We start from the raw sequence: 22,761 nt of genomic DNA on the forward strand, positions 1-22,761 counted from the left end.
GCTGCAGTGCTGCGCTGCAGTAGTAGCACGATCTTCCGCTGTTTTGTGTTTTGATATTGATTGATAGGGAAACATTTCTAGATAGTGTTTCTTTGCTCAAGTAACTTTTACGGCAGAGTTTTCTACTGCTTAAAGACAAATAAAGGAAATGCACCAACCACGATGACTTAGCGAAGCTGCTTGTTCTGTTAGGTGAAGTCAACAAAGGAGCCGGAACGATAGGTTAGGTCCCGTCACATTTGTTTTCTTAAACTTTTATTTGGCAAGATTATGTAAATTTTCAAACAGCTCAGCCCACTGTCAATTTTATTGATATTTATCTTGTCATTAATAGTCTCCTTGTGCACTGTCACTGCATTCATTTAGCTTCATAATTGCAGCCAAATCTGTAAGGAGAGCGCAGTTCGACTGAGGAAGAAATTTACTAGAAAGAGGTAAACTGCAGTTTGGTCTTGTATTTTTGTCACATTTTTATTATAGTTTCTATTATATTTAAGAAGGGTTTTTGATGAACTATCCTCCTCTATAGCCATAACGTCTCTGCTTATGAGCAGGCTTACTGACAGTCTATCGACTTTTCTCGACAACTGGAATGCATGTCTCTACTCCCTAACTTTTGTTTCTGCAGCATGGGGGATACAGGAGGAGGGCTCAATATGCCATCAACACCTATAGCTCCTGTTGAAGGGTCCTATGAATGGCTTGCCAAAATAGTTTTCAAGGTATTTGAGAAGAGTTTACCTTAAATTTGTTTGACAGAAATAAATTATCTACATTTGTCACTGTTGTGAAACTCATGAATTATCTGGATTGATTTTCCCAAGGATGATGATGTGCTTTCATTGGTCACATCTCCAAAGTCTACTTCAACTACAAGTGGAAGCTTACCGCGAGAATGCAATCCATCTTGTGAGGAGGTGCCAACCCAAGAAAGTGTGTCTTCTGAAACAGATGCAACTACTGACTCCTTATCTAAGGAACAAATTCAAGCCCACAGTGATGCTAAAGAAACCTGCCTAGCTGATGACGCTCAAAAGGTAGACTTGTTCTATTTGAAAAAACTTAAATATTTTTAAAGAATATTTTAATTTCTTTGGGCTTAAAATTTTCTTGTCACAGACTGCAGCAGACCATTTACTCCACGAGATGGATGTAAGGCTTGAATTTAAGGCTCAATTAAGACTTGTCAATCAACGTGCTGCCAATTCTCGACCTGATGAACGTCATTTTGCAACACTAGATTCTAATCTGAAAAGGAACTCAGGCTTTGTGAGGAAACTTGTAAGTTGTCGGGAAAGTTACTTGAAAAAATGTGCTTATTTTTGCTTTCAATTAGGAAATAATTTTTTGTCTCTCTGTGCAGCGTAACTTCACTAATGCTCAACTTGAAGGATTGGTCCGAGATATGTCCACTCTGAATCTCTCAAAATACTTAAGTGAGGCAGCATCAGCCATTGTGGAAGCCAAGCTTAAGGTAAACTTATGTTAGCTACTGCCCAGTTGAGCTAAGTCTAAACTTCTTTTCAGCCTTCTAATGTTTTGCTTCTTTCCAGGTCACAGATGTTGGAGCTGCCGTTGTTATGTGTAGTTTGCTGCATCAAACATATGCTGATTTTGCACCACTTTTGCTCGAAAATTGGCAAAAAGTCCTTTCACTGAAAAAAGATGAAAAGGTTTGCTACTCATTGCTTACGCTATATTCATGTTTTAAGTATCTCTAAACAAAAAGTAATGGTTTGTTTCTTTATCAGGTTGCCAACCCCTCTAAACTACGTGTTGACCTCCGATTATATGGAGACCTTGTGAGTGTCAGCCTTTTTCCTCTTCCAAAGGCTCTCACCCTGTTAGGACAGATCCTATCTTCTTTAATTAATGCTGATAAAGAGGACCACAACAATGCCAGTGTCATACTGAGCTTTTGCAAGCATTGTGGAGAGGATTATGCAGGCTTGATTCCCACAAGTGTGAAAAATGCCGCAACATTAGTGGGAAAGGAGGTTCCTCGTAGTACTCTCCTATTACCTGAAAAGCAAAAAGCTGTTCGCACTCTTCTCAGCGATTATTTCTCCTCTTTGTGCAAGCATCTCTTGAAAGTTAGTGGAGGATGTTACATTTCATTTACCTGCTTCTATTTCTCTTCCTTTTTATTTTTCACATTGTCCCTTTGTACTTTTCTTCAGGACCACAGGGAACTTCAGGCACTTGAACGACAAAATAGACGTATCCTCCAAACCAAAGGTGAACTCAATGCTGAGCGAAAAGAACGCTTGGAAAATCTTCAGCAACAATATCAAAAGCTTTTGAATTCAGCTCAATCATTTGCTGATGTATTGGACCAGCCTATGCCCAAACTGCCAGAGGATCGTGAGTATCTTGAATTCAACCCCTTTAATGTTTGCTCTTGCAAAATTTCTTTCAATTCACATGAAACTTTATTTATTTAGCTATCAAATGTGAAGAAGAATCAGGATTGATTGTTAGTGGAATAGGTGGTTTTGGTGATGGAGAGGATGGAATGTTCTCTGGATCATCTGGACTGGTGGGTGGGCTGTGGGAAGATGAAGAGACACAAAGGTTTTATGAAGATTTCCCTAACATGAGAGATTACCTGCCAGGGATCAAATCTCGTGACAGAGAACCAGGATCTTCACCATCACCAACTCCAGTCAGCCAGGTAACACATGCTTCTTTTGTATGAATAGAAAAATAGACTGTCAGAAATATATAAACTTATTTCTGTAGGTGACAGAGGAGGTTTTGGATGCTGAGCTCAGAGAGGAAGATCTAGGGAATCCTGACAATGTAGAACCAGCAAATGTGGAAGATGGTACTCATCCTATTTTCATGAGAACATTGCTTTGAGGTACAGTCATTATTTTGAACTTTTCGTGTTATGTGGAAATTTTATTTTCAGAACCAGAGGAATCAGAACCTGCAAGCCAAGCCACCACTTCCACCAAACAGCACTTAGACCAATTTTTAAATCAACTCCCTAATTGTGTTAATCGGGAATTAATTGACAACGCAGCTGCTGAGTTTCTATTATCTCTTAATGCTAAAAGCAATAAACGAAAACTTGTGAGGTATGCTACAACATATGAATCCTTCATTTTTATTTCAATAGAAAATGTTACCTCCCAATGCAAGTTAATCTGGTCCATCTATTTCATCCAGAGTGCTATTCGGGGTACCAAGAACAAGGTTGGATCTGCTACCATTTTATGCTCGCTTGGTTGCCACGTTACACCCTGTAGTCCCTGAAGTTGCACAAGACCTTTGTCACATGCTCAAGCAAGACTTTATGTATCATGTGTGCAAAAAGGTGAGCTTTCCTTGAAACCTTGGATTACATTTGCATTCACTTATTTTTACCTACTTTGGCTGTGTAAAGCAAAATTTTTAAATCATGCTTATGAATTTTCCAGGATCAAATCAATATTGAAAGTAAAATCAAAGTTGTACGTTTCATTGGAGAGCTAGTAAAATTCAAAATGTACTCTCTGATAGAGGGTTTGTTTTGCCTAAAAGTTCTCCTGCATGATTTCACTCACCACCATGTTGACATGACATGTGCTCTTCTTGAAACATGTGGCCGATACTTTTTGCGCAAACCAGACTCACATCAACGCACGAAAATCTATTTAGTAAGTGACCCAGAGTTTCTTTTCAATATTTTTCTATTTCAATGCACTAATTTTAATGAATTGCAGGAGCAAATGATGCGCAAGAAGTCAGCCCTAGCAATGGATATAAGATATGTCACTATGATAGAGAATGCATTTTTCTTTGTCAACCCACCTGAGGGTGGACCTTTGAGAGTTAAAGAGCGGCCTCCCCTTCACTCTTTTATAAGAAAGATTCTATATCAAGATCTGAGCAAACCAACAACTGACAAGGTAACTTAATTTTAAAGACTGAAACATATTTTTAGAAGAGTCCATGTAATTTTTCCACTGAATTTATATTTTTTTCCCGTGTGCTACTCTCCAAGGTATTTAGACTGATCAGACGGCTTGATTGGGAGGACAAAGACTTGGCATCATACACTATTAAATGCCTTACTGCTGCATGGAATGTTAAATATTACAACATCAGATGCCTTGCAAGTCTTGTTGCTGGCTTAGCTGTTCATCAGGTATGAGTTTAGTTCAGGATAAAACACGCACAAATGCTTTTTTAAATGTCATAGGTGTGACTCTGACCTTTGATTATGCTTCTTTGATTAATCAGGAAAGTGTAGCACCTATGGTTGTTGATGGTGTTCTGGAGGATATTAGAGTTTGTATGGAAATTAATCATGTCAAACTGAATCAAAGAAGAGTTGCTATGGTAAAATACCTTGGAGAACTTTATAATTATCGTGTTGTAGAAAGCAATGATATTTTTAAGGTGAGTTTGTTTCATTTTACACTTCTGCTGAAAATATGTGAACAAAACCATCAAAATCTATTTTGCTGCTCTAGGTATTATACTCTTTAATCAAGTTTGGAGTGTCCCATGATGCTGCAAACCCCTCTCTTCTGGATCCTCCCGATCATTTATTTAGAATACGATTAGTGAGCACCTTGTTGTTCACATGTGGTCAGTTCTTCAACAGTGGACCCAGCAAGCAGAAATTAGACTATTTCATTGTGTTTTTCCAGGTGTGTTTATTATTTTCATTTTTATCTTGTATCTTTTGTGTGGTGCACAATTGAAGCAAATTATCATTAACTTATACATTTGCAGCATTATTACTGGATGAAGAAAGAAAGTGGTTACTGGGCCTCAGGAGATACTGTGGGTGCCCTCACTGGTGCAGGGGACGGACCTTCTCCCTTCCCAATGTCCATTGAGTACATGTTTGAAGATGCATTATTGGGCTTGAGGCCTAATTTGGTACTTGCCAAAACTTTAGAAGAAGCTGTAACAGCAGTTAATGAGTTAGAGACAAAACTTGTAGCCCAGTTGCCTAAATCAGTTGTAAGACTTTCACCTTATTTCTCTTTCATTTTTCATTTGAGAGTAGAAGTTAGATGTCTTGTTTTATTTGTGGATTGTTGCAGAGTGCTCCGGGAGATGGTGCAGACCTAGGAACTATTACTGAGGATTCGGAACGAGAGACTGATGGGGAAAAAGATGGCACAGACGACACCAGCTCAATGGATGGTAGGTATACCTTTTTGCCTGAGTTCTCTAAACTATAGATTTAAGTGCTAAATATTAAAGTCAGTTGAAATTTTCAGAAATGGAAGAGGACAATGGGGCTGACACAGCAGATGATGATGAATTTGACAACATGCTTGATGAAGATGAAGATGATAATGAAAATGATGATGATGAAGATGAAGAAATGTCTGACTCATTCATGACAAATGATGAAGGAGATGTAGTGAGAATAAAACGAAAGGTATCCTATCCATTCAAATTTGAAAATACCATTGTTGGATGTATTTTTAAAGTTGACTTTCAAAGTATCTACTTTCTTATGGTTCTGTTGTTGTTCAGGAACAAGAAGAAATTAGCCATGAAGATAAGGAATTTCTGGAAGAACTTGAACAGATGGTGTCGTGTAGTATTCAGGATCATGCCCGCAGTACAACTAAGCCACGGCATATGCATATCTCTATCCCATTGCACATACGAACAAACCACAAAAAAACATATGGTAACATACTTTTTAGACCATCAGGCTTGAAATAATAATGTGGTATGTAAGTCACGAAAAACATTCTTTCTTACAGAGCAACTCCAAGAAGCCAATGAGAATGTTAGTGTGGAACAGAATACTATGAACTTCACTCTTCTTACTCGAAGGGGAAACAAACAAGCATTCCGGAATCTTTCAGTACCTGTTAGCTCTGAGTTAGCTTTGAATTTGCGTAGCCAAGAGCAGGTACAAAAAGTAAAAAAAATAAAAAATACACTATGTTTAATGATACAAATTTTTTTTTAAGTGTTGTGAATCTAGATGCTTCCTAATGGATTACCCACTGCTTTTTCTAGGCGGAACGTATGGAAATGGAGCGTGTCAAGCGACTTACCTTAGATATTAATGAAAGATTGGAAGAAGAGGATTACCAGGACATGCTTGCATCGGTATGTCTCTCAACGTTGCAAATTAGTCTCTAAGAAATTTAATGGGTAACATAATGCAGTGGCTGTTTTATTTTTGTAGATTCAGCGTCCTGCAACTGTTAATCTGAACAGAGAGAGGCGTAATCGGTACCAACATCCCAAAGGTGCACCTGATGCTGATCTCATTTTTGGTCCTAAAAGAACGAGGTAGCACCTGATTTTGTAAGGATTTTTACATCTATACTACCGCCTAATTTACTTACAACGATCTCGTCAGAACAGCTGTTTTGTTTCCAAATTTGTTTTGGTATAGTACTATGAAGTTTTAATGATTTTTTTTACACATTTAATGAGATGTGACTTTATAAATCTTGTGATGAACTATGAAGGTACTTTATTCATGGATTTTCATAATCAGTCTTGTTTTTAAATTTGGTAACTTCACTGCTATCACCAATCATCATGGGTTCCTCTCCGAGATAGGTACATTTGTTTGTGGTTTTCCAGGTGAAATAAAACAACATATTAATGTAGCATTTCTTTCATTCAATGTTCTCATAAGACAGTGATATAAAGTGCTTTCAAGGAAAAAGCTAAAAGCAGGAAACAAGTAACTTGTAATTTGGTTCCCTCCTCAACACATGTTTGTCAAGAAAGGAAAGTAATCACCCAAATAAGGCAGAGCCTGTCATTGGAGTAATGAAATTAAAGTCCAATTAATAATTTATAAAGCACAACTGTTTAAGTCAAATTGAATAATTGGTTTACTTCTTTGGAGCAACATTTCAACCTATAGGTGAGTCATTGTTGAAAAGACTACATACAATATTTTCATCTGTTGACAGTGGAACAATGGTCCCTTTTTCATAGAACAATTGTAATTACACCTGATGACAACAACAGTTAAAGGGAGACTCGCTGAAGGGTCAAATCCTTTATAAAAGGCACATGATTGGCATTTCTAAGTGCTTCACACATCACAAGATTTTCAATAAATTATCTTAGCTTAGGATCTGTGAATAAATGAACATAGAATGATCATGATCAGTCATAATGCAAAAGTGCCTGCAAACCTACCTACGCAAACACTAGGCATGGATGCACAATAGCTTTGCAGTGGATGAAGCAATGACTACTAGTATACAGGAGTTTAATACAACATACCTCTACTTCAGAGCTATTGCTGAGCAACCCTGCTTATTTGTTGTTTTTGTTTATCCTGCATGATTATCATTCCTTATCTTTTATTTTAGGGGTGGGGGAGGCAGGGGACATTATATTTAACATTGGAGATGGTTCCATACTCGTGAGAGTCCCCATAGGTACATAAAATCACAGAGGAAGATCTAATGTAAAAAAACTGCAACACAGGAAACAACTACCCAACACTCAGTACAAAAATGTGAAGAATTAAGTCAAGGGACCACATATAAAAACAAGCATTACAGCTTTTTAAAAAAAGTAAAAATATCATGAGATTACTATCTATCACATAATGCCACAAAAAATTACCATTTAAAAACTTAAAATTAAAAAACAGAAAGAAGGAAACATGACACAAGATCATCACAGAGTTCATGGAAAATTAAACATGGAATCATATCAAGCAAATATTATTAATAAAAATAGATAAAAGAATAAATAGAGTCTAAGAAGCTCATAGCAGCTCTGGCGTAAGTGCTGGAAAGTCAACACACAAATAAGGTGGAAGAAATAATGTGGAAAATGTTCCTGTAGTGGGAATGCCATCACCCCTCAGCATCAGCTATTGATGCTGACACTATATTCCCATTGTACGCATAATCAGCCTTGTTGTGCATAATGAGTTGGTTATCAACAAAGTAAAACGAATCTGAGCGAGTTTCAAATGGATGGTTGATCATGTCTCGGACTGGAAAATAAAACAAATATCTTAGCCATTTTGAGGAGTTACACTTGACATGGTAACATCACTCTTAATGTACAGTAGAGCACTTACTCAATTCCGGTGCAAGAGGAGGAAACTCATAAATGTGTTCACAAGTGTTGGTGCTGAAGGGAATACAGAACCCAAACTCAAAGTCAAAAGTCTTGAGTAGCTTGTCTCTGAAGAAATGCCTCTCAATCATGCGGAAGTTATTTACTGGCAATGCACCAACTTGAAATTCAATTCTAAATTTGGAAGCAACAATAAATAATTAAAAGTTTGCATTCCTCGCATATTTGCAATATAAGATTCAATATAAATTCAACCCACGTGGATCCAACTGCTTTCAGCTTCAAAAAGTTAGGAGTGAATTCATAACGAATAAATCTGCCTGCATTAGGATCTGGTTCATCTTCTTCTGTGGCGGGCTCCACAATATCTGTGTGGCAAAATAACACACAAAAAAAAAACATTTGCAGTTAAAAATAGTTTTGAATAATGAGCAAGTCAGTACTACTTACCTCCAGGCTGGGGCTTCGCAATTTCGAAGAGTACTGTGCCAGTTTCCAAATCCCGAATTTGAAATCTGATGAAGTCGATGCCAAAAATATTTGCCTCAGGAGAGCACAAGTACACTGGAGATATAAGTTTAATTAAATGACAGAGAAACGACCAACAAAGAATGCCTTACAGTCATAGCCCAATTTTAAGGATGTTACCTTTTAAGTAAAGCTCTAAAATTACACAAAATAAGGTAAACTTACCATCAGAAATTCGGTTCATCTTCAAGACATCTTCAGGTGTAACTGCGGGAAACTTATTTTCTTTCTCTGCATCGCCTAAAAAAAGTGCACGGAGCTTTAAGATGACAGTGGTGGTGATAGGATCAAATGATAAATTGGCTTGTGACAGGTGCAAATGCACTCTCAACAAACACAAAGAAGTGTCACATTCCCCTCCCTTACCTTTCTCCACATTCTCTTGACCTGGAATCAAATCTGCACCGTTTTTTCGTACTAAACTCATTTTCTGTGGAAACAAATCAATTTTCTGGAGCTAACACGTTAGATCGACGGTTTGATTCACGCCTGTCATGAATATCTCATGAGTAAAGTCTGTAAGTCCAAGAAAAAGAGACTTGAAATTACAACCAAAACATTTCCTAGCAGACGATTTCCTTTCAATGAATGACATCACATTATTGCGATTGTCATTGCTTTTCGTTCTCTATGAAAAACACACTTGTGTTGCCTTTTTGTGCGATGGTTTAACAATAGCCAACAAATGACAAGGTTCAAGTAGGTACAAGTTGTTCTTGAAATATGAACAGTTTTAGAAATAAAAAGAAAAACAATCATTTTACAACCTTTTAATCATTTTACAACCAACAAAATTTTTAGTTTACGCTCAGTAAGTTTCTCATACAGCATGTCTTCTGCTAGAAGGGGGACCTAACCTCCTACAACATAAAATTCATGGGAGGTTTTGACGCTAAACAAGGATGTCTTTCTTCATTACAACCGTAGCGTTTCAGTTGAAAGCTATCAGTTCATTGACGGCAACTTGTGGAAGCTGTATAACTCAAGTTAGATTCGCTCAGAAGAAGTTTCCCTCCTTGTACGACCAGCTGAAGAAACCTCGACCTGTGGCAGGAACACCTGGAGTTTGTCTCAAGCGGATAGTATATTATGAAGATGAATACACAGTGAAACCACTCAAAGTTAAAGGTCTTGGCGGTCGAGATCCCGTCACTGGGAGGAAAATAATTCAAGGATGGGGTGGTGGAATCAAGCACAAATACCACTGGGTTCAGTTCAATCGACAAGGCCCAACCGAAGATGTTCCACCAATTGAGGAGAAGGTGATACAACTTCTTTTCGATGGAAATAGAAGTGCAAGGCTGGCGCTTGTTGCCGGAGGAGATCAACTGAAATATTACCTGGCAACAGTCAACATGAAACCTGGTGATATTCTTCGTACGTCAAGCTACATCCCACCTATTCCCGTCACTCCGAATGAAGGGGATGCATATCCACTAGGTGCACTTCCAGAAGGTACTTTGGTGCACAACCTCCAGAAAACACCCTCTAGTGATCAAAGATTACTCCATGCTGCTGGTACTTGTGGAACTATCATTAAGAAGTCTAAGGAGCATGTCATTGTCAAGATGCCCTCAAAACATGAATTTTTATTGGATCCCAAGTGCATGGCATGCGTAGGTAGGATAGGCAACCTGGAGCATGCTACAACTCCTATTGGAAGCGCTCCGAAGTGGAGGCAACTCGGATTCCGTCCACGTTCTGGTCTGTGGCAGCGTAAAACTGGTCGATTTGGTCGCAAGATTCGTGCTCCCAAGAAAATTGTTTGCCAGAATACAAAGGTGCCCATTCCTCGTTTCAACATGGATGAGTAATTTAGGACTGGAAAAAATTTATACTGCTATGTAATTAATGTAAATTGAAAATAAATATTGGCATTTTGATAAATTTCTTGTTTTACTCCATAATGCTTACCCTTAGTAAAACAACATTACATTTACTAGAAAGAAAAGTTGTTTGTTAAAGTATTACTAAGACAATCATTTAGAGACCTTTAATCAAAATCAAAATGGAACAACAGCAGACCTATGGGAAGGCGAAGGCCCCTGGTGATGAGGAGCCTTTGGTTCATTGGCATGTTTCAAGACCGGTGGTGACCTAGAAGGCACACCCAGAGAGATTCAGCCCCTGTCGGCCTAGACAGCTAGAGCCCTGCGAAAATGTATAAATGGCATCAAGACGAGAGTGCTCAGCAGACTGCCGCCCCACTCGAAAAGATCGAGTGCTGCGAAGGTCGAGTCGAGTCCTGGGAACAACAGGCATTTTTCAGACGCAAAGTCTGTGGTCATCGGACGCAACAGCGCGACTACTCTTGGTTTTCCATACGACATTCGCTGTCATGTCCGATGACCATGAAACTGGACGTCTCGAGGCGACTGACAGGGTGGCACCCCTGTCAGGGAAGTACCAGGCACGCGGTCGGTGTTCGAACCAGGGGCACTCGCACGGAAGCACTCGGGTCTTTGTTGCTAGAGGGTCAACAGACGCGTCGTTCTGTCTCTGTTGTACTCATGTCGTCTCCCGTGAGGGTGCGAGAGAGTGATTCTTCCGAATCACTTGCCTGGCCAATCACGCACATCAATTTAAATGACACGTCCTTGACGTGCGCGCGCCTCGCGCCTTCCCTCGCACTCCGGCGGCCCGCGCCGTTCCGTGTGCCGTTCAAATTATCGCCGTCATACGGCCGGCACCAAACACTCTCCCACACCTGCCGCAAACAGAACCAGCCAGCCCTCCGGCCGCCAAGTCAGTCACAGTGTCGCAGTCGCGGGGCGCGATAGCAGCATAGCAGCGGCCGCTCCGTGCCCCATCACATCAGCGCGACGCGACGACGGCACGACGCGCCGCACGCACGCACCGCGCGAGTGACATCACCTTTGACCGAGCCTCTAGGCTCTAGCGACCACTATCTTGCCGCGCCGCGCCACGGCCGCGACACGCGCTGCCAGCGATCAGCGAATCCCACGCAAACACCTTGCTCATTGCCCATTGCGGCCCGTGCCGTGTCCGTGTCGCTCCACGCTTTTTGTGGGGCCGCCCCGCCAACCCTTTGCCTTGCCCCGCCAGCCCGTCCCCGTCCCGATCCGGCCATCCCCGGACGAGACAAATGACAGTCGAAGCAGTCGCAGCCCGTCGAGTGCCCGTTTGAGTGCAGTCGACGTCCAGGACCTGGGCCTACCTCAAATTTTGGGATTTCTGGTCAAGCGACGGAGGGATTGTGGGTTTTGCACTGCATTGGCGAAAGCGGGTGTCGAGCAAAATCCTAGACCATGGAAATAGAAGACTTTGATCAGTGCGTGAAGGATTGGGAGGACTTATCAGCTGAGTTCAAAACTTTGGAGGTGAGTGGTGGGGTTATGACTTGCTTTCCAACTGTCTACGATTTTACCTGCCTCGCACCTCCTTGTCATGAATTTTCATCGCCTTATTAGTATGTTTGCCCTGCATTTATGCCTACGAAGCTCGCAATGCGTGAGAGAAAGGGGTTGAGAAAAGCTCACAAATTTTAGATTTCAGATGTCACCTTTATTTTGTTTTCTCTGGCAAAAAAAAAATGGTAAAGAAGGTCACACTATCGGAAATTACTGTTTTCCAAATAAAACCATTATAAACACAAATAGCTCTTTATGAGACTACAAATTTTCAGTTTATTTTCATATCTTGCTTTGCTCAATTTACTGTATCACTTTCACTTTGTGTTGTTCTCTATGGTATCTAGTTTAAGCTATGATGTTTTGAATTCCTTTCAGAACGCCAATAGAGAGTATCTGATGAAACTTGATGAGGTTGGAGAACTTCAGGGAAAATGTGTCAAAGAATTAACTCACCAACGCTACAGGATGTCTACTCTGACACGATCATTAAAGCGGTAAGACTTCTTTCTGTTTTAACTTTAAAAAAAAACAAAAAAAAAAAAACACTTTGTTTAGTCAATATATTTGGACAGATATAACTAATGTCAATTTGCATATTTCAGGTTTCGAGAAAGTGGCGATAAGGCAATCATTGAGAAAATGAATAAAGATATGTCGCGGAGAGAGGCCCAACTATCAGAAATAGAACAAACATTACCCAAAGAGAATGGTCTTTACTTGAAAATAATTCTAGGCAATGTTAATGTCTCTATCTTGAATAAAAATGAAAAGTAAGCTATTTTGATTCAGAACTTTAGTTAATTGATAAAGTAATCTATTTATTCTCTAACATTAAACTTGATTATTGCAGGTTTAAGTACAAGGATGAATACGAGAAGTTTAAGCTAATTCTAAGTGTCATTGGCTTTGTGCTATCTGTTATCAACCTTGTCACCAATTTCAGGTAATTATTTTCAAAGACCACAATTTAAGACAACCCTTTATCTTATCTTTTTATGAAGGGTTATCATTGTACAGGGCTGTGTCATTGAATGGAGGCACCTCCACAACTCTCCTTTGCTTACATGTTTGACATCCTCAAAAGGCATGAATTTTTCACGCTAATATTTGTGTTTATTTAACTGATTAATATTTATCTTGCAGGGCACTTGAACTTGCATTTTTATTCCTCTTGGTGTGGTATTACTGCACCCTTACGATTAGAGAAAGCATTCTTAAAGTGAATGGCTCTCGAATTAAAGGATGGTGGCGCCTTCATCACTTTATCTCTACAGTGCTCTCTGGTGTTCTACTAATTTGGCCAAACAATACCGCATGGTACCTGTTTCGGCCACAATTCATGTGGTTCAATTTGTACATCAGTACGTATTTTAGGTGCCACCTGGACGTGGTTTTAGTTGACTTTGAGCTTTGTAACCTAGATCCATTGCATTAACAGCTTTTTTTGTGTACCTCCGCTTGTTCCCATTTTAAAGCATCTTTTCTTTCAGGTTGTGTGCAATACCTTCAATTCCGGTACCAACAAGGAGTACTGTATCGGTTGAAGGCATTGGGCGAACGACATAACATGGATATTACTATTGAAGGCTTCCACTCTTGGATGTGGCGTGGGCTCAGCTTTCTCTTTCCCTTCCTTTACTTTGGCTATATCCTGCAAGTCTATAATGCCTACACTCTGTACAAGCTTTCTTACCATGAACATGCCACATGGCAGGTAAATAACAAATTTTATTTAGACTTGACTAATGTCTGTGTTCCATCTTTTGTTTTTGCTTTTTTCTTAGCTCCTAATGTACCTACCTTCTCTACCTTTTTTTAAATTTTAGGTGCCTGTGACATCATTTTTGTTTTTTATCCTATTCCTTGGGAATACGATAACCACTTCTATGGTTATTCCCCAAAAGCTGACGGACAGGACTCTGCAAGCTCTGTGGGGGAGTAAACAGACTCCAGGGGAAAAGGTATGTACTTTTTCAGTGGCAGACATCTATCTCTGACTTCTTGCTCAACAAAGTTTTGTAATTCTACTTGAATTTCAGGATGAAGCAAAATCGAGTGGCAACAAGAATGATTAGTGCACCAAAGAAGAGGAGCAGGATATCTTTTCTGTCTTCCTGGAATTCGTCAGTTTCATAGAGTATGAAGCAATCCTGTAACAAAGGCTATTTCATTTCTTAAGAAAAAACTTAAAAGCCCCCATCAAATAGTTGCTCAAATTCTCATTCAATGAGTTTTTTTTTTACAATTTTTTAAAACTATTGCAACCAAGAGAGGGGGAGGAAGAGACAGATGAAGATGGTATTTAATGGATGACAAATTACTATGTGATAAGCCTTCTGTGGTGGGATTTTTAGGATACATGTGGTGATGTGTAACTTTCTGGACTGTTAGATGTCTGTGGTTGTACTGTGATAAAGTTGTCTTTGTTACATATTTTGCATGGAGTTGTCATGAACAAATCCATACATAATTCAATTTGGAAATTGTTAAAAAAAATAAATAATTATGCTTTGAGAAGTTTTTACCTCAATATATTCTGTCGTCACAAGATGACAAAGAACTATTGCTATGAAATGGTATGCTCGGTTCTGGATGTCTTGTTAATTTTAGTTGATTTTTCCTTCATCGAACAAGTGTGACTGAAGATGGACTCGATTTCTAATTCAGCTGTTAAATGTTTTGTCTAATTTTCTTGGCTGTGTTCAGTGTGAAAGCTGTGTTCGACGTTCTTGTGCAATGTACTTTTTAAAATTTAGTGAAAACTAATTTTTTTAACAATCTAACTTTTGTTCTTTTATTTACATTGCCTTTTGATGCTTCTGATCTTCGTGCTGATCAAGTTCAATCAGCCAAGGGCAGGTCTTATTTTACTATAAAATAACAACCGCATATTTTTTACAGTTTGCCTTGTAGCCTTTAAAAGGCAATGAATTATTGAATTTATGAAACATGAATGTTTGTGTATTGTGAGTTGAAGGACTGTAATGAAACATCGAATGTGTTATGTTTAAGAACCTTTTTTTAAAATGTTGTTCTGCATCCATTGTTTTAATACCACAGTTTGATGTGGCAAAAATTATATTGAGTGAGCATATACAAATTCTTAAACCCATATCATCGACCATTCCCACATGGTCTCTTGATGCTCTTACCTTATTGTTACTATACTGTCACCTTGATGCTGGTTTCTTAATGATGGAAATTCCTTTGGATTACAATGTCACTCCCCTGTATTTGATTGTATATTCTTTGCAAGAATTTCTATTATTGAGTGTACGGCAAGTTATTCCCATCGTTAGATTGCATCGCTCTTGTTCCACCGACTGGAGAGAAAGATTTACTGGTAGATACAATGTCAAACTATGACTAACCAATTGCTGTAGAGGACTGATTTGAGCTTTACTTTACATACCTCAATGCATTTCAAGTAATGATTAATTGTGTGATGATATCTGTTTTTATTTGTCATTTCAAGCAATTTGATACCTCATTGCCATTTCATTCCTTCCTGAGAAACAGTTTACTTTTTCCAAAGGTGTCTTGATTGTCTTCATGGACTCCTACTTAAATCGTTTTTTAACCCAGTGAATTATAGTTTATGTCCATGGAAGTTTTCAATAAGCAAGATTTATTGCCTCTAATGTACTGTCCAAATTAGTGTGAAAGAAATTTCTTTTATTTGACTGTTGAAACAGTGGTGATAACTTATTTTACTTTTTCATCCCATCCTCTCTTTGTTGCACATTCTGCACTCATCCAATGAAACTAGCCCTTCTGTATTTTTTGCTCTTCTGGGAAACTGATATTTTGTTTTAAATATTTCAGAATTCCATTGTACTTTTTTATTTCATCTAGTGTATCTGCCAACTTAGTCAATTATGTTCAATTTTGTGTATTTTAAGTTTCCCAGTGTGATGAAGACGGTCTAGCATAAATGCGCTGAAATGTGCGATTGGGTATTATGGCAGTTGTCGCTGCTACGGTTGTGCCTTCCATTTCTATATGTTTTGTGTTTTCTGTATTATATCATGTCCCCTCTTTTCTGTGTCTTATTTTTATTTAAATAAATATTAGATCTAAAACGCGCTGTTGGTGTTCTCTGTGTGTCTTTCCCCGTTCTGAGAGCAATCCATTGGTGGGGTCACACGTTCGGTTCGAGTCCCATTTAGCGACTCTGGAGCTCAAAACGCGTCTAGAGTTTTGGCCGCCTCCACCGGGCCGGGGCTGGCAGGCTAAGGCCGGGCGGGGTGGGGTAGGTCGTCGTCCTCGGTACAGTACAGTGTGCAGCCAGAGAGGGGAATGCGCCAATCCGCGGAGGGCTGCGCTGGGCTGGGCTGCGAAGGACGGCAGTCGGGGAGTGAAAGGCGAAGGGAAAGGGACCGGTCGTGTGGCACCGTGGCTGTGCCGTGCCTCCGGCTTCAGTTTTCGCCTCGGACCGGCGGCGTGCAGACGGTGCAGACCTGCCCTGCGCAACCGGGGGGCCCTTGCCCTGCCTCGCCCTTGCCGCGCGCGGGGGGCGCCGCGGCCCCTCGGCCAGCCTTGCCTTCGCGGGGCCCCATTTACTTTGCAAACGCGTGCAGGCTGATTCCGAGCCGCGCCTCGTCGCTGTGTCCCTCTCGCACCCACACGACGGAGCGCCCCCCGAGTGCGAGAGAGTCGGCTTGCCGGCTCATGGCGCCCGTGGCAGTAGTGGGACCCGCGGCCATTAGTCATTCAACCCAACGTGCTCAGTTCCAAGTCCCGACCGCCGATTGGTCCGATTTGGACTTCTTTTGGCCGCCGTGCCGCGGTGCATCTGCCTATGATTGCGCGGTCATAGCCGGCGTTGGTGCCGCGACGGGACGGCCGCGGTGGCGCAAAAACAGTGCTATTTCCACGCGCGAGTGTTTCAAGCCTGAAGCGAAGCAGTGAGGCTCTCAGCCATCCCAATTTCCATTCCCATTGGCAGTGTGGGACTGCGGTCTTGGTCTCATAAACGCTTTGTTGTGACGACGGCACGGGCGGCCCGGGCTGGATTCGCCTGTTTGCCCACGGCGTTCGCACCTGCAGACTCGTCCCGAACCGCGTTTCCGTCGCTCTGTCTCTCTCGCACTCATGGGTCGTTGCCTCGGGGTGTGAGAGAGACAGCGGCAAAACGCGGTTTGGGATCGGTCTGCTGGCACCGCTCTTGACGCACGAGCTTCGCTTTGCATACGCCGCCTCGCGCTGATCCAGGGCCATAAAGAGGCCGCGGAGTCGAACCTTTGTTTGATTGGGCGGGGCAGGGGCGCGGTCTATCGGAAACACCGGCTCAGGGACAGATGCGCGTAGCGCGTAAGTGTGGCAGAAGAAGGAATGGGGTGTCAAAGAGTTCCCCTTCAAAAACGGAGTGCCGAGGCTCGGACATGGAGGCTCATTCTGAGAGTCGTTTTCGTCGCTCTGTCTCTCTCGCACACGGGACGCCACGAGAGAGCGAGAGAGCGAGAGAGACAGAGCGACGAAAACGACCCTCGGAATCAGTCTCCTGCTCGGAGCCGTGGAGCGCGCCAGCTGCTCAGCACTGCTCAGTCGTGGTCTGGCCCGTAATGGTAATGGTAATGAGCTGCGCGCCTGCAGCCTGGGCCGCCCGCCACACTGCCGTGTGCGGAGCCCCGGCGGCTGCCTACCCGGCAGGCGCTCCCCGCTGGCTGGGCCGGCGCCGCGGCGACGGCGTAACCGCGTGGGCCCTGCCTGCCCAGTCGAAACCCTCGCTTCCGTCGGTCGGGAAATATCTTGCCGATGCCGCAAGCCTGCCTTTGATGCCTGCGAGGTGCCTGTGAAGTGCCAGTGCCGGCCCAACTACTCGAGCACTATCGCCTCTCGGGGGACTGTGACCGATACAGTGGCGCGGATCAGCGGCTCATGGGCCTCATCGCCTCGCTGCTCTGTCTCCCGTCGCTCTGTCTCTCTCGCACCCGAGCGGGATGCCCCGTGAGTGCGAGAGAGAGAGATGCCGATAGCGCCACCGGGAGCCCTTAGAGCCCTTCGGTGTGTCGCAAGAAGCACTCCACGTCGGAAAATGCCGCGCCACTGTCCTGGTTAGGCTGCTCCGTAGTCTGATCCCGAGCACTGCTATGTCTCTCTCGCACGCGTGGGCCATCCCGTAAGGGAGTGAGTGAGACAGCTCGGCCTGCCGGCTCACCGTCGCCACAATTACGGACGATCTGTCCCTTCGATGGACGCGGCCAGCCCGATAACAGAGGCTAACCTAAAAAAAGACAGAAATTAAAAAACGGCTCGGAACTTGGTTAAAAACAGGGGGACTTGTGTTTCGGACCTCGTCGCTTTGTTTCTCGTTCCGTCCGCTTGGCTTGCATCATGGCGGCCGGCACTGCCGCGGTGCCTCGCTGTGCCTGGCTGTGCCTCGCTGTGCCTACGACGGGCCGGACGGAATTCGCGGAGGTCAAGAGCGGCAGGGCTGGTCTGGGCGGTCTAGGCGGTCTAGGCGCGGCCTGTGCAGGCCTCCGATGCCCCCAGGCGCGACCCGTGGCCATGCGAGTTACCATTGTCTTCGGGGCCGCCCAGGAGCCTGAGTCGATTCACAAAACTGTCTGTGGTGATAGTGGACTTTTGAATGTCGGCATTAGATCAGAACCGCGGGTACGAATCCACACGCTGTTTCCTCAAACGGAGGGATAAAAGGAAGCAAATTTTTTTTAGCGTGAAATTTTTTTTAAAACAAATTATTATTATTTGTATTACCGTTTTGAAACTAACCCAGAGTCTAACACAGCATAATCTAATTTTCGCCCGACGGCCAGCTCGGCCAGCGTCGCGCCCGTCGCGTCACCATTGTTCGTCACGTTGCCCTACTCGTTGCCCCAGCCGATCGGCCGGACGCAGTTTCCGACCGTTCTGGGAAACCGCGATAAGTTTTTTAGGGTGTGCCGCGCCGGCGCGCCGCAGGTTCCCAGTGTAGGTGTCAGGAACATTCATTGTAGGGCCGGGAAATAATACGCACAGGAAGGGCGTAAATAGACACACAGGGCTCGGCGGAGTGTGCGAGAGAGACGGAGAAATCGAGCTAGAGACAGAGCTAGAGGCAGCAGATGCGATAAACAGCGGAGTTCGTTGAACCGCGCGGCCCGGCCGGCGGCCCGGCGTAGCTGAGGGCCTAGCCCAGTCAACGACTTGCATGGTTCGCCCAACGCGGCGGTGATGCAGCGGGGCCTGGGCCCTGGGCCTGCCTGATGGCCTGCTTCGCCTGGCCCGCCGAGGCCCGCCTAGGCCCGCGCAGCACAACGACTCCCACCCGCATTCCCGAAACACTACACTGCCGCCAAGACTCCTTGCAGTGCCAGAGAAACGTCCTGCGACTTTGCGTCGCTTTGAGGGTCTGGCTGCATGGAAACCTTACTCCGGATGTTGCGTCTTCGAGGACAGTGGGCCAGAAGACCAGTGGATGCGACCAAAATTCTAGACGCGTTTTGAGCTTCAGAGTCGCTAAATGGGACTCGAGCCGAACGTGTGACCCCACCAATGGATTCCTCGTTCGGAGAGCAATCCATTTGGTAGGGTCACACGTCCGGTTCGAGTCCCTTTTAGCGACTCTGAAGCTCGAAACGCGTCTGGAATTTTGGCCGCCTCCACCGGTGGCCGACTGTGGACCGAGCCACTCGTTTAGGTGTGCGGTTGATCCGAGTCCATCTTAAAACTACATGACCGTTTCTTAGCGCGCGGAGGGTTGTGAGTGAGGAGCAAACTGTGTCCGGTGAAGGCCTGGTGTCGACAAGACTCCAGGCCTGGTGGGTTCGACTCCCATCGGCGGCCTCTTCTACTCGCACCCTTTCGCCGATATTAGAGCATTTAGAAACCGTCCACCGGTCATGTAGTTTTATGAACGAGTCCTTCGGGGCGGACAGGAAAATGACCCATAAAAATCTTAAAAAAAAAAACGGTTGACGCTCGTGTCATTTTGTTGCTCTAGTATTCACGAACTTTGTACGCGGCAAACCCAAAGTTGTCGTGACTTCCCGTGCGTGTCACGGACACTGTCACTGGGCGACACACGCTGCGATCTGCTGCGCGATTCCCGTCCAAAAACGGGAACCAGGTCATGCCGGCGTCCCTATGACATTATGTCCACTCCGTCCACTTCCCCGCGTTATGGGCTGCTGAACAAACGCGGCCGTCATGCCCGGAACGTTGGAGTCGGTGTAGTTTGGCTGCCCTTTCTGACGGACTCCGAGAGCAGTTTTCGTCGCTCTGTCTCTCTCGCACTCAGGGGGCGTCCCGTATAGGTGCGAGAGAGACAGAGCGAAGAAAACGATTCTCGGAATCTGATGCTTCCGTCCGGCCGCCTGGCGGTTAGGCAGCAGGGGGCCAGGACGCGGCCACCTGTGGAAGGGCCTGCATGAAGGCTTATGCTTGCTGGATGGATCACAAATGATCGTGGGCCAGAAATTCAGACCCGATAAATGCGCCCCTGTGGTTTTCTTCAAGTCTCTCGGATTCCGAGAGGTCCCGAGAGGCATTGCCGAGTTGTTAAACCAACAAAGCGCCGGTTTGTGTTACCTCATGGCGCATCCCCAACATTCTCCTCACGACTCCCAGGACATTTTCAACCCAGTCAGCGTGCATCGAGGTGTTCGGTCTGGTTCAGCGACCAGCAAAGGCCCGTCTTTTGGAAGTGAGGTGCTCTGGGTGGGCTGCTCTGTGGCCCTAGGCTCGCCTGGTGCCTTTCGGGACTTGGGAACGCTCATGGACCGGGCGGGGCCTGGCTCATGGCCTGGCTCATGGCCTGGCCCTGCGCCATGCCACGCCACGAGCGCCGCCATTGCCGCCATGGACAGGGCGACCATGGGCAGGGCCGGGTGAACGGCCGGTAGGACGGGCTGTGGGCCCTGTGGGCTCTGTGGGCGTTCACTGCACCAGCGGGGCCGGCGGGGCCGGCGGACCTCCTACGCCCTAGAACGCCAGCGCCGCGCTCAAGAGTGATTCCGAACATTGCTCTCGTCTGTCTTTCTCACAGGGCGTTCCGTGTACATGCGAGAGGGGCAGAGATGAGAGGCTGCACGGAGTCCTGCAGCACCAACGCCCGATTCAGATGAACGGAGTAGGCTGTGAGGGGTGCAGCTCGTCTGCAGGGCGGCCTGTCTCTCTCGCACCCAACGGGACACGCGTGAGAGCGAGAGAGAACCACCACCCGGGGCGGTACGGGGCTCAACTTGGACTCGCACTATCGCGCCGCGGTGCATCTCGATGATGACCCCGGCAAGATGGCCGCGACCTAGCAGGACGAATGTGTCTCGGCCAACAACGACGCGAACGACGTCGACGGCGTCCCTCGGCCGGCCGTAGAACCCTTGCCCCCTAGCCCTAGACGAGGTCTATAACCCTCGCCGTCGCAAAGCGAAGCCGCTTGAGCGACGGGCTGGCGGCTGGCGGCTGCGGCCGAGGCGCCGCGGTGGCCGCGTCGAGGCGAGGCTCGGCGGCCAGGATGCAGGATGCACGTGGGCCAAAGGCGAGGCCAAAGGGCCTTGTGCACGCCGAGTGCAATGAACCGGGCCCCGCCCCGCGCGTCCCGCGAGCGACAGAGACGGACAGCCGCGGCGCCGCGGTCCGAGGGAGCGCGACGGAGATGGCCAACCTGAGGCACGCGGCGGGCAGGGAAGGGCCGGGCAGGGCCGGGCAGGGCCCCCCACGGGGTTCGCGGGGGCGGGGCGGGGTCGGCGGGGCGGGGTCTGGCCCTTGGCTAGGCAAGAGCAGGGCAACGGCCCTGCACCGCGCTGCGCGCTCCGCCCCGCGACGCCCCGCGACGCCGTGCACGCCGTGCCCCTCGACGTCGTGGCCGCGGACGCGGACGGAAAAAGATGGAGGCACATCTGCCGCACCTGCCACCAAGACGTCGCTGCGCGCGCGTCCCGCGTCCCACGGCGAGGCGGTCACGTATTTTTGAAAGACCGCCAGCAGGATGTGAAGGTGAAGGGTGGGGGAGGTGGCAGGGGTGCCGAGGTGAGTGGCACCAGTGGCACTCGGCCCGCCCCGTCCACGTCAACACGAATTTGGCTGCAGAGCAGACAGTGTGCGTCCAGACGATTCCGTGCTCCGAACCGGAGCCCTGCAGGCTGCTTCTTCAACAGTGCTGCTGTCGCTCTCTCTCGCACCCGCGGGGCGCCCCGCAGCGAACCGCAGGGGTGCGACAGAGACAGAGCGTCGAGGCACTGGTCGGAACCACTCTGCCGGTCAGTCCCTCTCCGTTCCAGGAGCTCCAGGCTCCAGGTGGCTCCAGGCTCCAGGTGGGCCCCGGCCGGCCTGGGCCGCTTGCGTAACGCCTGGAAGGGAATGTCAAGGGTAAGGCAGGGGCGCTGGACTCCAGGGCTCCAGCAGCGCACACGAACAGCGTGAAAAAAATAAAAGCAGAAAAAACTCGGAGCAACTTTTAACGCAGACAATTCACTTTCCGACTGTAGACTTGTCGCCGGAGGACAGGATGGGGGACTTGTGAAAGTCCAGCGCGGTGCTCTCCTATCCTCCACAGCCTCAAGGCGCCTCAAGGCCAGGGACGCGCACTGCTGGAGCTGACGGTGGACGCCGAGGAGCCGCGGCCTGGGAGGTTCCGGTCCGAGGCGCCACGCAGTGCGCACCGCGCCGAGCGCGCCCCTTTCTCCAATTTGGACGCCGCCGGCGACACCAAGGGCGTCACCAAGGACGACACCAGGGACACCAGTCGTACACGCTCTGCCTGTCACGTCGGCGTCACATCGGTGTCACGTCAGCGTCGGCCAATCCCCTGGGCGGCCTCCCCCACCCTCGTCGCGCCCCCAGCAATCATCCCCGCATTGTTCCTCGCCAATCGCACTGGATC

At 45.9% G+C, this 22,761-nt stretch overlaps 4 protein-coding genes across 6 annotated transcripts; 3 read left to right on the plus strand and 1 right to left on the minus strand.

The window, feature by feature from the left end:
- Positions 1-20: 20 nt before the first annotated feature.
- On the plus strand, positions 21-6,590 carry LOC117651758 (regulator of nonsense transcripts 2). Of its 3 annotated transcripts, none has more exons than XM_034396075.1 (25): positions 21-222; positions 367-434; positions 629-722; positions 825-1,037; positions 1,120-1,281; positions 1,364-1,474; positions 1,554-1,673; positions 1,752-2,093; positions 2,181-2,364; positions 2,445-2,674; positions 2,743-2,827; positions 2,915-3,083; positions 3,175-3,322; positions 3,426-3,644; positions 3,711-3,896; positions 3,992-4,135; positions 4,231-4,389; positions 4,464-4,643; positions 4,729-4,962; positions 5,046-5,148; positions 5,226-5,389; positions 5,488-5,647; positions 5,724-5,884; positions 5,986-6,078; positions 6,158-6,299. In XM_034396075.1, exons 3-25 carry the CDS (start codon positions 630-632, stop codon positions 6,266-6,268), a joined length of 3,771 nt encoding a protein of 1,256 aa, XP_034251966.1. In that variant the 5' UTR covers positions 21-222; positions 367-434; position 629; the 3' UTR covers positions 6,269-6,299. The 3 variants fall into 3 exon arrangements, with proteins under 3 accessions (XP_034251966.1, XP_034251965.1, XP_034251967.1); XM_034396074.1 differs by having other exon boundaries at positions 22-222; positions 381-434; positions 6,158-6,590; XM_034396076.1 differs by having other exon boundaries at positions 22-222; positions 381-434; positions 5,724-5,875.
- LOC117651766 (protein unc-119 homolog) lies at positions 6,583-9,243 on the minus strand. The gene is made up of 6 exons (XM_034396091.1): positions 8,929-9,243; positions 8,728-8,802; positions 8,485-8,598; positions 8,294-8,402; positions 8,036-8,208; positions 6,583-7,948 (listed from the first exon to the last, which is right to left on the minus strand). The coding sequence occupies exons 1-6, from the start codon at positions 8,987-8,989 to the stop codon at positions 7,806-7,808; spliced, it is 675 nt and encodes a 224-aa protein (XP_034251982.1). The 5' UTR covers positions 8,990-9,243; the 3' UTR covers positions 6,583-7,805.
- A 130-nt stretch (positions 9,244-9,373) lies between these two features.
- Positions 9,374-10,449, plus strand: LOC117651763 (39S ribosomal protein L2, mitochondrial). The gene has a single exon (XM_034396088.1). The coding sequence runs from the start codon at positions 9,465-9,467 to the stop codon at positions 10,374-10,376; it is 912 nt and encodes a 303-aa protein (XP_034251979.1). The 5' UTR covers positions 9,374-9,464; the 3' UTR covers positions 10,377-10,449.
- Positions 10,450-11,370: 921 nt separating this feature from the next.
- LOC117651762 (transmembrane protein 120 homolog) lies at positions 11,371-16,021 on the plus strand. The gene is made up of 8 exons (XM_034396086.1): positions 11,371-11,903; positions 12,312-12,430; positions 12,539-12,706; positions 12,787-12,879; positions 13,080-13,297; positions 13,427-13,650; positions 13,763-13,897; positions 13,976-16,021. Exons 1-8 carry the CDS (start codon positions 11,832-11,834, stop codon positions 14,009-14,011), a joined length of 1,065 nt encoding a protein of 354 aa, XP_034251977.1. The 5' UTR covers positions 11,371-11,831; the 3' UTR covers positions 14,012-16,021.
- Positions 16,022-22,761: the final 6,740 nt, after the last annotated feature.

The sequence above is a fragment of the Thrips palmi genome, unplaced genomic scaffold (genome assembly GCF_012932325.1).
Source record: "Thrips palmi isolate BJ-2018 unplaced genomic scaffold, TpBJ-2018v1 HiC_scaffold_6, whole genome shotgun sequence".
Classification (NCBI taxonomy): Eukaryota; Metazoa; Arthropoda; class Insecta; order Thysanoptera; family Thripidae; genus Thrips; species Thrips palmi.

Excerpts from the sequence above, each read along its gene's own strand:
- LOC117651758 (XM_034396075.1), top strand. The coding sequence starts at position 630 with ATGGGGGATACAGGAGGAGGGCTCAATATGCCATCAACACCTATAGCT. Across the intron at positions 3,897-3,991 it reads GCAAACCAACAACTGACAAG|GTATTTAGACTGATCAGACG; the intron begins GTAACTTAATTT and ends CTACTCTCCAAG. Across the intron at positions 5,648-5,723 it reads AAACCACAAAAAAACATATG|AGCAACTCCAAGAAGCCAAT; the intron begins GTAACATACTTT and ends TCTTTCTTACAG.
- LOC117651766 (XM_034396091.1), bottom strand. The coding sequence starts at position 8,989 with ATGAGTTTAGTACGAAAAAACGGTGCAGATTTGATTCCAGGTCAAGAG. Across the intron at positions 8,803-8,928 it reads TCAAGAGAATGTGGAGAAAG|GCGATGCAGAGAAAGAAAAT; the intron begins GTAAGGGAGGGG and ends CACTTTTTTTAG. Across the intron at positions 8,403-8,484 it reads TGCGAAGCCCCAGCCTGGAG|ATATTGTGGAGCCCGCCACA; the intron begins GTAAGTAGTACT and ends TTTGCCACACAG.
- LOC117651763 (XM_034396088.1), top strand. The coding sequence starts at position 9,465 with ATGTCTTTCTTCATTACAACCGTAGCGTTTCAGTTGAAAGCTATCAGT.
- LOC117651762 (XM_034396086.1), top strand. The coding sequence starts at position 11,832 with ATGGAAATAGAAGACTTTGATCAGTGCGTGAAGGATTGGGAGGACTTA. Across the intron at positions 12,431-12,538 it reads CTGACACGATCATTAAAGCG|GTTTCGAGAAAGTGGCGATA; the intron begins GTAAGACTTCTT and ends TGCATATTTCAG. Across the intron at positions 13,651-13,762 it reads ATGAACATGCCACATGGCAG|GTGCCTGTGACATCATTTTT; the intron begins GTAAATAACAAA and ends TTTAAATTTTAG.